Raw genomic sequence first — 14671 nt, 5'->3', positions numbered from 1 at the left:
ATTAGGACTCTTCAATTTGGAGGCTAAGGAAGAAGGGAGACAGTGTTATCAATATGCTCACTAAATTTAGCAATAGGATGGACTTATAAAGACAAGAATTACATAGAATCCTTGCCATAAATATAGGAAATACTCTGTTTCTCAAGCATTCATAGCCACCTTCTTGGAATTGTAAACCTGTGGTTTTATAATAATTTGGCATATAAACTATATATTTGGTAGAGAAATAAAACCAGAATAATATAATTTGTATACCTCTTTGTTTCTAAACCTATGTGCTGTCAATCTGGTCACATTTTTAAAAAGATGACTGCCTTTCATGCTGCTAATGTATTTGTAAGATAAAGGCCTAGAAATTGAATCGGTGAGGGTTTTTTTCCTGCTTACAGATAACATTTTACATATTATGCACTTTGCTTCTCCTCCCCTCCCCCATTATCATAATATAACTTGAAGAGCTTTTGAAGTCAACTCATGTAGAAGTGCTTCATTCTTTTCTAAAGACTGCATGCCACTCTATTATGGTCATGCTGAACTTTATTGAAACAGCCTTCTATTGATGAACACTGAGATTGTTTTCAGCCTTGTACTATTAGAAACAGTGTTGCAGTGATTATCCTTTTACATATGGCATTTCACAAATGTGAGCACATCTATAGGTTGACACACTTAGGATGGAATTGTTGATTCAAAGGCTATGGGACTTTTTAATTTTGATCACTATTGCAAATTGCCCTCCCTAGAGGTTGTAGTAATATATACTCTATACTTTTTTCTCATACTTCGAAACACTCTCATCAGCAGTACACAAACAATTACTGACTGTTTCTCTGCCGTCTCTCCAATACAGCCTGTGATCGAACTTTTTGATCTTAAGCAGTCTTTTTGGAGGAAGATGGTATCTCAGCATAGTTAACTTGCAGTTGTTTTATCTTTGAGTGTCAAGCATTTTATTTTCTTTTCCTTGAACTGTCCATGTTGTTTGCTCATTTTTAAAATAAGATTGTTGGTTGGGCGCGGTGGCTCACACCTGTAATCCCAGCACTTTGGGAGGTCGAGGCGGGCAGATCACGAGGTCAGGAGATCAAGACCATCCTGGCTAACATGGTGAAACTTCATCTCTACTAAAAACACAAAAAATTAGCCGTGTGTGGTGGCACATGCCTGTGGTCCTAGCTACTGGGGAGATGGGAGAATCGCTTGAACCCAGGAGGTGGAGGCTGCAGTGAGCCCAGATTGCGCCACTGCACTCCATCCTGCGCGACAGAGCGAGACTCCGTCTCAAAAAAAAAAAAAAAAAAAAAAAAAAGATTGTTGGGGATTTTCTTATTGATTTATAGTAGTCTTTCTTTAAAATTTAGCCCTTTGTTATTTGAGTGGCAAATATAATTCCTAGCTTTCTGTTTACTTTTGACTTTGTATATATTTATTTTTCCCATGTGAAAGTCTTTATTTTTATGTCATTTATCAATCTTATATTTTATGACTTTTGGCTTTTGTGGCATTCTTAGGCCTGCTGCACTCCATGAGTGTTTTCTTCTAGTACATAATGTTTTTTTGCTTTCTTTCATTTTTTTCTTATATTTAACTCTGATTTATTGTGGGGTAAAGCATGTTCTAGTGTTCCAGCTTCACTTTTTTTCTGAATGGCTATCCAGTTGTCCCAAGATCATTTGTTGAATAATTCATTTTTCCCCATTTGAAATGACACCTTTTCGTATACTAAAGTCCCAAGTCTCTTAGTTATAAAACAGTAATAAACCCTTGAAACAGGCATTTTCCTAAAATACATTTTGTTTATTAAAGACACTTTTCAAGATTAAAGAAATTAGAGGGGATAAACGTTAATTTTAGCCTTAGTTTTATCCAACAGTTGTTGTTTCAAATGTATGTAATTGGATCAGAAATTCAGCAGTTAGAAAAGCTAAGAGTCATCATTGTATATAAATGGCTGCTATTGGTACCAAAATTATATATTGAATAACAGGGATGTCCTCTGGCATTTATTACAGAATATTAAAATTGAAACAAATACGTGGCCAGACCAGTGAATTAAGTGCCTCCTCTAATGAAGGGTATAATGTTAAAGCATTACTATCTTCAGTGTAAGGATGGAATAACCAAGGAGAAATCACCAACCTCCAGCATAAGATTATTTTATTTAAATATTATTTTATGAATTCTGTTGGCAAATATAGACTACTTTGAATCTTGATTTCTCCTAATAAAGATTATCTTCACTTTTGTCCTTCCTGCTTACTTTTTAAAAGTCTATTCTGCTTTAAAGATTTTCATTTGCTGGGACTAGATTTCTTGGATTGCTGCCACATGTCCTTCTCTCTGTGAATCCACCCATCCCCACTTTTTTCTTTAAAAGGCAGATACCTGGTTTATATCATGAAGAACTTTTAAAAGCAGTAAGGAGAGAGTAGAATTATATGAGTATTTAATTATATATATATAATATATATGAGTGAAGGGGTTAATCTTTAATTGTATAAATTCTAAAAATTTTTTTAAATGACACTAGATAGGACATACCTCAAAACAACAACAGAAAGTTGAAATATATTATTTTGGTTTTGTTTCTGTAAGCACACTATATGGGGAGGGTGAGGGAGGGAAAGGAAACCCTAACAGATATTCAGTTCTTGTTAACCATACTATACCGTCACATAAGGTACAGGATTCTAGAGTCACTGTGTCAAATGTCAGAAAACTATTTCTCAATTATTTGAGCTTCTCTAAAATATAATATGGGCAAGGTTGATGACATCCTATAAATAAAAAAAAACTTAAGGCAAACTTACAAACAAAATGAGTTTCTCTAAAATTATTTAACTACAGAGAAAACATGCCCTGTAATGCTGTCTCTTGTGAATATAGTTTTTATTTTTCGTAAATTTACATTCTGTGAGGTGTTGTTTTAGATGTAATAATAGTTACACTTCTAGTTTAAGACACCTAGGTGGAAGTACTGCTTTTTCATTTTCTGACGACACACAGGGATTGATATTTGGGTTGGTTGAGTTTTAGATGTACAAACACACTGGTCTTATTTTGTATCACTGATGATCCACAGGGTTGGTTGGCTGCTATGTGCTGAACTTTCTGTTCTAGACTTTCTGCCAAGTACTTTATGCAAAACTCTGGTTTTAGTGAAACAGGTTTTATTGTTTTTAGTCAGAGTTGTATTATAAGCTGTTGTTAGCTATGCAATGCTAACAGAAGAGTTGGTATGTATATACAGCCATGAAAACAAACCACCAAAACAAGCCTGTCTCTGTTCAACTGGTGGTTTTTCCCTCCCATTCCTTTAGCCTCAGTTCATTTTGTTTACTGCCAAAGGCCTGAGATGGTGTAATTTTCTTTTCTAGGAACTTGGCATTAGAATTCCTCGACCACTAGGACAGGGACCAAGCAGATTCATCCCAGAAAAGGAGGTATGTTGTTTGTGAAAGTACATAGTGAACTGTATGCTTTTAAGGAAGCGCTTTCATGACCCACATCTTGGCATCTGAAGAACTGTTGGTCAACAACATGTTTTAGTCAGAGTTGGTTGCAGTTAATCATGCTTTGGCAGTGAATGTGTGGGAATAAAAAGCTGTTGTACTTGTGTTGATTTCTAGTATTTCATGGTGTCTTTTTAACACCCATATTTAATCAGGTAAAGCCAAGATTGGTTTTTGACCAATGATACTCCATCTGCTTATATTTAGATGTTGTTTAGGTGTGCCTATAACCTGAGTTACTTAGTCTTGACCATCTCCACAGGCTGATATCAATGCTAGATTGGATCTTTAATTCTATATATGTGTAAAAGCATCTATGCTTTATTTTTGTAAGGATTGTATGCTATTAGTTAATTTTAGTTCTCCTTAAATTGAGCGAGAGTAGGCAGTTTTGTAAAGAAAGGCTTTAGTGTTTGCAAGCTCTGCAAGTTTGATAATCTAAATCTGCTTCTTTATCTGGATTCTGGCCAACTCTGCAAGCAGCCTATCTAGATGGCCTTTAATGTTCAGCCTTTGTTGTTTATCCCCTACTATATAATATGTAACTGTTTATTCTTCTGTATCTTTCAACCAGTTGAGTTTAAATCTGTAACCCTTCTTTCTTAAGCCAAATTTAATCTGCTTCTAAATGATACTTAGCGTACAGCCCATGTATATTTTCTTCCCTTAACACCAATTTACAATTTCAGTAACCATGGTTTTTCTCTCATTACAGATCCTCCAAGTGGGGAGTGAAGACGCACAGATGCATGCTTTATTTGCAGATTCTTTTGCTGCTTTGGGCCGTTTGGATAACATTACATTAGTGATGGTTTTCCACCCACAATATTTAGAAAGTTTCTTAAAAACTCAACACTATCTACTGCAAATGGATGGGCCGTTACCCCTACATTATCGGCACTACATTGGAATAATGGTTTGTAAACATTCAGTGAAAAATTCTTTTTGCTATTTTTATTAATCTCTTTAAGAGACAGTTAGTGCTTTAAACACAGGGATAAATACTTAGATTATGATGTATAATATGATTCCTGTTACATAGTCTCTGTTTTTCCTATTTTTAAATAAGTATGCTCTCAATTATAACAAAAAGAAACAAGTATTTATATTTCTTTTTCTCATTGCTGAGAACCATTCTTCATTAAATAAGTAGAACAAAAGTTGTTTCATCATTATAAATAGTTCACATTGGCATAAGTGGTGCTTCCTCTTCAATTTGTAAATAATATTCCATTATTTTATGATTGGCACCTTAATTGAAGTTTCTTCTTAATCGGAAGTTCTGAAAGTATATAGATAAAATGTCTAAAGTTCAAATACTTTAATCAGATATTTTGTTCTTGGAATATTTATAAGGTTCTTACTGTATTTGAATTTTTAAAATATTTATATAAAAACTGCATTTCTGTAGTTTATGGAAAATTTGAAAACATACTAATAATTAGCTCTTTTGCATGTTGTAAATAAAAAATAGTTAGTTCAAGGTTTTAATATTTATAATTAGAATAATCTTTTTGTTTTCTCTGAAGGCTGCGGCAAGACATCAGTGTTCCTACTTAGTGAACCTGCATGTAAATGATTTCCTTCATGTTGGTGGGGACCCCAAGTGGCTCAATGGTTTAGAGAATGCTCCTCAAAAACTACAGAATTTAGGAGAACTTAACAAAGTGTTAGCCCATAGACCTTGGCTTATTACCAAAGAACATATTGAGGTAAGCAGTGGGGTAATCTATCTTGGGAGTCATTTCATACTTTTTTAGAGCAGTTTTAGGATTACAGAAAAATTGTGCAGAAAGTACAGAGAGTTCCTATTTTCTACCCCCTGAGCCTCTTCCCACAGGTGCACATTTTCTTCTGTTATAGCATTTCTGTAGTACATTTGCTATAATTGATATATTACTAGTAACTCTATAGTTCACATTAGGGTTCAGTCTTTGCATTGTATGGTTCTACACCATACAATGGTGTATTTCAACAGATAATGTCACGCATCCATTACAGTATCATATGGAATAGTTAGTACCCTAAAAATGCCCTGGGTTCCACCTGTTCATCCCTTTCCCCTTCCCCTAAACCCCTGCAACCACTCATCTTTTTATTGTTTCTATATAGTTTTGCCTTTTCCAGAATGCCATACAGTTGGAATCATATAAAAGTATGTAGCTTTTCAGACTGGCTTCTTTCATCTAGTAACATCCATTTAAGGCTTCTTCATGCTTTTTCATGACTTGACAGTTCATTTCTTTTTATCACTGGATAATTCTCTATTGTATGGTTATACCATAGTTTGTTTATCCATTCACCTATTGAAGGATATCTTGGTTGCTGCCAGTTTTGGGCAATTACAGATAAAGCTGCTATAAACATTCATGTATAGGTTTTTTTTTTTTTTGGTCGACAAAAGTTTTCACCTCATTTGGGTAAATAACTAGGAGTGCAATTTGTGGGTAATATGGTAAGCGTACGTTTACCTTTGTAAGAAACCGTGAAACTGTCTTCCAAAGTGGTATGTTTGCATTCCCACCACCAGTGAAGCAGCATTCCTGTTGGCCCACATCTTTGCCAGCATTGGTGTCAGTGTTTTGGATTTCAGCCATTCTGATAAGTGTGAAGTGGCATCTCATTGTTACGCATCTTTATGTTATGTTTTAAATGTCATGTTAAACTAGTTTGTTCTGGTTCTATTTATTAATAGAGGTAATAGAGTAAAAGTAGATTGATGTTCTCTAAAATTGTCTACCATGCACTATAAATTCTTAAAGATGCATCTTTTGGTCTTATCTATTTTATAGAATGGATACTATTAGATAATTAAAGATATTATCAAGAAGATAAAGATTTGAATATATTAATACAATGCCTATTATATATTGTCAAGTAAGGAAAAATTATACAAGATTACAAAACAGATAATGAAGCAGAAGTGACAGAATTGAATAGAAGAATTATAGAATTTATGTATAACTTTTTGATGATTTAGGAGTATTTAATCAAGTTGTTCAAGCCACTATCTTAAAAATTCCTTGAGGAGGCCTTATAATAAAGCACAGGCATTTCAAACAGCAGCTTCTACTTATATAAACACAAATTTATTACATTTGCTTTGAGATTTTGAACTAACAACACAGTAATTCATTCATAATCCAGCATCTGAAATACAGCGACCACTTTTAAGCAAAATGCATTCTCTTATATTTTAAGTCAATATTTCAGAAAATCAAAATAATAGTGAATGTCTTAACAGATTATGTTAAGTTGTATTTGTGAATGCATATTTATAAAAACTAGCAAATTCTGGGTTCTACATGTTTCAAATGATAATTTTATAGTAGACTTTGTATGGTGACTCATGTTTTCAATAAATTAAATACTGAAATGAACTGTATACTTTTACCACACCCCACTACAAAAATATATTTTTTTTTCCCCCCTAAGGGACTTTTAAAAGCTGAAGAGCACAGCTGGTCCCTTGCGGAATTGGTACATGCAGTAGTTTTACTCACACACTATCATTCTCTTGCCTCGTTCACATTTGGCTGTGGAATCAGTCCAGAAATTCATTGTGATGGTGGCCACACATTCAGACCTCCTTCTGTTAGCAACTACTGCATCTGTGACATTACAAATGGCAATCACAGTGTGGATGAGATGCCGGTCAACTCAGCAGAAAATGTTTCTGTAAGTATTATTTGTCATGAGATTGTCATAAAACTAATCACAATAATTGCTGTTATATTATTTCTTCAGTTGGCTTCTTAGAAAAACCCACCCTGTTAAGACTGTGGTGATATTGGGCCCCTATATCGATTCATTCAGTAAGGTTTTATTGACTGCCTCATGCTCATCACTGGTCTAGGTGATATACAAAATTATACAAAAGTGATGTACAAAACTCTAAGACCCTCTAGGAGTTTACACTTAGATAATTTTAGGATCAGGAGCCAACAGCATGTGTCCCATCAGGGCCAAATAATATTGACTGGCTACTACAGTGACATGAGGGAAGGCTGAAAATAGTGTGGCCTAGTGGTGAAGACTTTTTGTGCCAATCACATTCTTCTCTTTTGCACAAAATAAACAATCTGGCTTCGTAATTTTTTATCTTTCAGAAGATTTAATCAACTTTGATCTAGAAATTTCTCTCTTTAAAATTCTTTTTCATGTTTAACTTTGCACCAATATAGAAGGTGATATCAGGTGAATGTAAATGTGTTAAAATGCTTTCACCTCTATTCCTTATCTTCCTAGCTTTTATATATTCTCAGTTTTGTTACTCCTTTGAAACAGAGCAAGTTCAGTTTTCTATAAGCAAATTTTAATTCCTATATATGATGAATCAGAATCCCCTCCTGCATTCTTTTGCTGTAGCAAAAAAAAGCAGGTGTTTATTTTATGCTTCAAAAATAAATTTTAGAAGCAGTATCACAGCCATCTGAATGCTTTGCATGCATTTTCTGAGTTATATTATCCCTTTGAAATAGATTTGACAGGTTGAATTGCCTTTAACTTACATATTTGACTTCGGGCAAGTTACTGAATCTCAGTTATTTCATATCTAAATAAAAGTAAAACACAAAGTTATTGTGAGGTTTAAATGAAACGTCTCTAAAGAAGTAAAATGCCAAGTACAGCACTGAGCATTTGTGAGGTGCTAAATAAGAGGTAGCATTTACATATGGTGAAATTAGCACAAGAAAGAATAATTTTCCCAAAGTTGATCATAGCACTGTCCTGACACTGCCAAAGACCATCAGTTTCACCATCCTTTGAGCTGCCTAGATTCATGTTATAGGCCTGCATATAGCCACTGATTATTTGTCAAAGCTTGGCAGTCAGAAGAGGATCCAAGAGAGAGTATTCATTTGCTAGAATGCTAGGAGATGGATTGTTGTCCTTGCTACCAATCATTTAGTACAAGGCTAAAGAAAAAAGTACTTGATTGTTTCTAGTTCTCCTTCTATTAAAAGAATGAATAGTGAAAGAAGATGATTTTTATTTCTCTAATAGATAAGCTTCCTATTCCCAGGTAAGTTGGATACTTTTAGAAGGTTTATGGCCCACACTGATGACACCTGACAGTGAGCTGAGATGGCTTGTTTTTTAGGTACATATCCAGTGTCTGACTCAGCTCTTCAGATACAAATGGTAACAAACAAACAAGAATTTTCCATCCCTCCCAACCCTGGCAACTACTTACTCCTTTTTTTACTGTCTCCATAGTTTTGCCTTTTCCAGAATGTTATATAGTTGGAATCATACAGTATGTAGACTTTTCAGATTGGCTTCTTTCACTTAGTAATATGCATTTAAACTTCTTCCATGTCTGTTCATGGCTTGATACCTAATTTCTTTTTCGCACTGAATAATTTTTTATTTTCTGGATGTACCAACGTTTCTTTATTCCAGTAGCTACTGAAGGACACATTGGTTGCTTCTAAGTATTGGTGTATTATCCTGTTCTCATGCTGCTAATAAAGACATACCCAAGACTGGGTAATTTATAAAGGGAAAAAAAAAATTCTTACACAGTTTTAACATTTTAATATTAAAATGAAATGCCATAATTTTTTTAATCCTAACAACTTTGGCAGATCAGTCAAGGAACAAAGAAACCTACTTTGTTTCGTTTCCCTCTTATTTCAATATAATATCAAGAATTATCTTTCCTAAGAATACTTACAATTTGGGCTCTTTAAGAGGAGAATGGGTAAACAAAATAAATTAGTGAGAGATAATGTGAGTTGATGGAGACCTTTTTTAAACTTTGAGTCATCCTATCATGAAACGTAATCCTTTTCAGCTCGTTTTTTATTTGGTTACTGACCATGTGTCAGGAATAATTATGGGGAAAATGCATGCATGCGCCAGAAGAATCTTCAGTACCATCGCAGAAACACTTCCCATCATGAAAGTCTTAGAGGAAGGGCTTAATACTGGGCATTTCAGCATAACTGTTTGGATCAAAAGAAAATGTAAAGCACAAGTGATATAGATTGTCTCTTAATGTAGAATTATCCTGACAGTCATTCTCCAACAAGTATTTCTTGAATATCTACTATGTACCAAGTGTACTCTGCTAGGCTTGGGATATACACAAGTAAACCAAAGAGATCTCCTACCTTTATGAAGGTTTGGTCTGGGAAGGGAGCCAGCATTAAATCAATATCATGCAAATAACAATTATAAATTATGATTGGTCCTCTGAAGGAAAGAGGAGAGGGTTGTGTTAGAATCTAATTTGATAGTGGGGTAAATGATCGTGTTTAGAAGGATGTAAGCTGCTACCTAAAGGATCAATGGGTGGAAGCCAGGAAGAATGGGAGATAGAGGTCTTAAAAACATTCCTAGCAAAATCAATTCATAAAAGGGGAAACATTAATTTTGTATATATACATTGAGATTTGAGACTAAGACTTTTTTTTTTTTTTTTTTCTTTTTGAGACAAAGTCTCTCTCTGTTATCCGGGCTGGAGTACAGTGGCACAATCACAGCTCACTGCAGCCTTGAACTCCTCCTGGGCTCAAGCGATTCTCCTGCCTTGGTCTCCCAAAATGCTGGGATTACAGGCGTGAGCCACTAGCCCAACCTAGACTTCTTAATATATTCATTTAATTTATAAGAAAGATATAAATTGTATAGATTTGATCTAGCTTTTGTAGCAAGAATGCAGCAGGGTATAGAAGTATAACCGGTTTGACTAGTGCAAAACAACTTGGCCAGTCCTTTGTCAGACCTGTTACTCTATGTGTGACACTGCTCTAGTCATCCCAGCAAGTGACAGCTGCCAGATCCATTTGCAGAGGTCAGGTGGCCAACTCCAGCCATGTAAAGACATCTTTCATGTTTAATTGGTAAATTGTATAAATAGAGCTAATTATTAAAGATGATAGACACATTGACAATATGTATGCCCAGTGTACACAGTTGATGCAAAGTCACTTATACTTTGTGTATCTTATTTATTTAAAGATTAAGCAAGTAGAAGTTAACTTATGCAGTTGTTTTAAATTGACAAGTAGTGTTTAGTTTTTAAAACAGCATAAATAGTAATGACATTGCTAATCTTGTAAAAGCATTAGAATGTGTTCTTAAAATCATGTTTTTCTTATATTTTAAAATCTGCATGTCTGTATTCCTAATAGGCCAAAATAATTTTTTATTCATTAATGTACATTAAAATTATAAGAATATTTTCCCTATATTCTATTAAGACATAAATTCTGGCCAGGCATGGTGGCTCACACCTGTAGTCCCAGCACTTCGGGAGGCTGAGGCGGGCAGATCACAAGGTCAGGAGATCGAGACCATCCTGGCTAACACGGTGAAACCCCATCTCTACTAAAAAACACAAAAAATTAGCCGGGCATGGCGGTGGGCACCTGTAGTCCCAGCTACTCGGGAGGCTGAGGCAGGAGAATGGCGTAAACCCGGGAGGCGGAGCTTGCAGTGAGCCGAGATCCGGCCACTGCACTCCAGCCTGGGCAATGGAACAAGACTCTGTCTCAAAAAAAGAAATAAAAGATATAAATTCTTATGAGACAGACTTAAAAGATAATTCATATATATTCTGTGTCTGCCACGTGTAACATTAATTGTATTTTTTCTTCAGGTGAGTGATTCTTTCTTTGAGGTTGAAGCCCTCATGGAAAAGATGAGGCAGTTACAGGAATGTCGAGATGAAGAAGAGGCAAGTCAGGAAGAGATGGCTTCACGTTTTGAAATAGAAAAAAGAGAGAGCATGTTTGTCTTCTCTTCAGGTAAGAACAACCGTTACATAGTCAATATAATTATTGCAAACTCAACTTTTTATTTAGGGAATTTAAATGACTTTTAAAGCATCAATCTAAATATGTCCTTCCTTTTAGAGAGGCTATTGCATAGATATTCCTATTTACAAATAATTTTTAAAGCAAGCAACTAAGAAAAGGCCAAAGTGAAAACAGCCTAGACTAAGAGGGAGGACATTTAATTTGGATTCTGGTACTAAAATTACTTCTAATAACCTTTGTGAACTTGGCTAAGTCACTTAACATATGAGTGCCGTCTTTTTTCTCATTTTTTTTTTTTTTAAGAAATAGCATCTTGCTTTGTTGCCTGGCTGGAGTGCAGTGGCGTGACTGTAGCTCCTAGGCTCAAGCGATCATCCTGCCTCAGCTTCCTGAGTAGCTAGGACTACAAACATATGCCACCACGCCTAGTTAATTTTTAAATTTTTTTTGTAGAGATGGAAGTCTTGCTATATTGCCCATGCTTCTCTTCTTTAACATGAGGAAATAGTCCCAAGACTGCTTCCAGCATTAAAATTCTGTGATTTTTTTGGGGGCATGGTAGTTTGTACCTGTGGTACCAGCCACTCAAGAAGCTGAGGTGGGAGGATCGCCTTGAAGCCAGTCATTCCAGACTAGTTTGGGCAACCTAGCAAGACTCTCGTCTCTAAAAAAACAAACAACAACAACAAAAAGTATCATTTGTGAAAAGGAGATATTTATTAAATAACCAACAACCACCTAAATCCTCTATGTTTAACCTTTATCTATATGCAGGCTACAGGAGATAATATATAAACCAGGTAATTTAAAGGAGAAACAGCTTATAAAATGTCTCCAGATGTATTTTGACAATAATAGAGTGGGAGAAAGAGCACCAAGCTTCTTAATAGCAAAGAAACAATCAAATTTGTTTAAATGGAGGTTGGACGTTAGCTTGTTTTTCTTCCAGGAAAAATTTTTGTTTCCATGCCTAAAGATGTAGAGTTGTCATCTAATGCTACACTTACATGAAACTATAATCTCATCAACTTCTAAACATGATGATAGTTCAGAAAGTCTTAGGCACAGTGCAGGCAGCACTGTAAAAATGTTAACTCATGGGATTTCTTTCTTTGATCATGTTACATATTATATGTCATTAATATTCAACAAAAATAAATGCTAAATTTTGAAGCATAGCTGATTTTTATAGTTACCTTAAAAATTATCCAAAAGTATGTTCATACTTTGAATAAGTAGAACCTAATACATATAAATTGGAATGGGAGGAGAGAGAGAGGGTCTATGAAAGAGGCAATAAAAGGCATAGAGAATTCGACTATGAGTTTTCATTTTATAACAGAGAATCTCCTTTATTCTATTTACTAGCAAGTAAACTACTTTGTATAATTGTAAGACTATTTTGGTTGATATTGGTTACTCAGTAACAGAGAAAAGGTTATGCCATTTTTACTTGCTTTGGGTAAAGTCAATTTTAACTAGCATCCCATTTTTAAAAACCTTTCAATGGCCTTTTTCCCCAGATGATGATGAAGTTACACCAGCAAGAGATGTATCTCGTCATTTTGAGGATACTAGTTATGGCTATAAAGATTTCTCTAGACATGGGATGCATGTTCCAACATTTCGTGTCCAGGTAAAATTGCAACTTGTATGCACATGATTGACTAGAAACATCTCAGTCTGACTTAAAATACAAAAGACCCACTTAGATTTAAGAACTATGCTAAGTGCTTTCCAGGCAGTATCTCTTCTTGTTTCAGAATAAAAGCTGAAAGACTGTTTCTAATCCATCCATGGAATCATACTGTAGTTTCAATGTATGTGTATCTTAAAATTTTTATTGTGTAAGTATTTAATTCAGATGAGTTGATACTCCCAGCATTCCCAAATATTGTTAGGGGCCAGTGTTAAATAATAACTATTTTACCAGAATTACGAAAATATTTGAGAACCATAAGATTTTGTTTCTTTGCTCAAGAAACTAAGGGGCCTCATACTGGCTCCCACCTGTAATCCCAGCACCTTGGGAGGCTGAGGCAGGTGGATCGCCTGAGCCGAGGCATTCCAAGACCAGCCTGGCCAACAAGGGGAAACCTTGTCTCCACACAAAAATAAAATAAAATAAAATTAGCCAGGTGTGGTGGTGTGTACCTGTGGTCCCATCTACTTAGGAGGCTGAGGTGGGAAGATCACTTGAGCCTGGAAGGTTGAGGCTGCGGTGAGCCCTGATGGAGCCACTGCACTCCAGCCTGGGTGACAGAGTGGGATCCTGTCTCAAAAAATAAAAATAAACTAAGGGACAAAATTTAGGCACAAGGAAGAGTTACAGAATAATTATACAATAGATTAGAAATTGAAGACATCGTGTGGACTGGAAATTTTATGGAGAGACATTAGGATTTGAAGAATTTGGATAGTAAAAAGGGTATTGTAAGTAGAAGAGAATAGACAATAATTAAGCTTAGGTTGAGGGATAGAGTGAAGGAAGGAATTACAAAGAGATTGGCTGGCTGCTGAGAGCTTCAAGCTAAAGATTCCTACTTCTGATTAGTGGTGTATGTTTAAAATTGGTTAGGTATGCCTTAAATGTGAAAGCAGTTTACAGTAGATTATGCAGGGTTTGTAGGCTTTGACCAGAGTGATGGCATAATATCAAAGAGGTGTTTTTAGAAAAGCAACAAAGAAGTAGGGGCTTATTAAGTCTTGTTTCAGGTGGAAAGAAAGGAGGCAAGGAGATTTAATATAGGAAAACTAATTAGGAGACTCAGTTAATAGGGCTAAAAGGCAGAAGTGGGGGTAGGAGAAGGAATGGGTGCTGGATGTGTTGAATTAAAAATTCACAAAATTTGGCCAGATCTGGTGGCTGCCACGTGTAATCCCAGCATTTTGAGAGACCAAGATGGGAAAATCACTGAGGCCAAGCATTCAAGACTAGCATGGGCAGCCAAACAAGACCCTCTCTCTACAAATAATTTTAAACAGTATCCAAGCAAGGTGGCCTGTGCCTGTAGTTCCAGTTACTCAGGAGGCTGAGGCAGGGAGGATCGTTTGATCCCAGGAATTGGAGGCTACAGTGAGCTGTGATCACACCATTGCACTCCAGCCTGGGCAACAGAGTGAGACCTTGTCTCTTAAAACACACTTACTCATTATTTGAATGCCATTTTGAATGGCTGCAGCAATGGAAAAGGAGAGGGGACTCCCAAGATGGTCACATCTGGGGGCTGAGTGGAGAGAGTGTGAAAGAGAGAAAGGCCGATGTGTAAAGGGAGGAGACTACTAGGTTTTTTTTTAGATGAGACTATTAGTTTTTAAACTCACTGAGTTATAACACACAACCTTTTGCATGTTACAGTATGGAAACTGAAAAAAGATTGGAGTGCAAGA

The 14671-nt window shown here is 35.6% G+C and overlaps 1 protein-coding gene across 5 annotated transcripts in view; it reads left to right on the top strand.

The window, feature by feature from the left end:
- The window catches only part of SESN1 (sestrin 1), a 106793-nt gene that overhangs the window by 87844 nt on the left and 4278 nt on the right, over positions 1–14671 (top strand). For all 5 annotated transcript variants that reach the window (XM_015137608.3, XM_015137609.3, XM_077999246.1 and 2 more), the window contains 6 exons: positions 3378–3443; positions 4228–4428; positions 5042–5224; positions 6948–7190; positions 11122–11269; positions 12805–12917. In XM_015137608.3, the coding sequence (XP_014993094.1) occupies positions 3378–3443; positions 4228–4428; positions 5042–5224; positions 6948–7190; positions 11122–11269; positions 12805–12917 (954 nt within the window). The remainder of the gene's footprint in view (positions 1–3377; positions 3444–4227; positions 4429–5041; positions 5225–6947; positions 7191–11121; positions 11270–12804; positions 12918–14671) is intronic.

This window comes from Macaca mulatta, chromosome 4, assembly GCF_049350105.2.
Source record: "Macaca mulatta isolate MMU2019108-1 chromosome 4, T2T-MMU8v2.0, whole genome shotgun sequence".
NCBI classification, from domain to species: domain Eukaryota; kingdom Metazoa; phylum Chordata; class Mammalia; order Primates; family Cercopithecidae; genus Macaca; species Macaca mulatta.
This window is presented reverse-complemented; position numbering and strand designations above follow the sequence as displayed.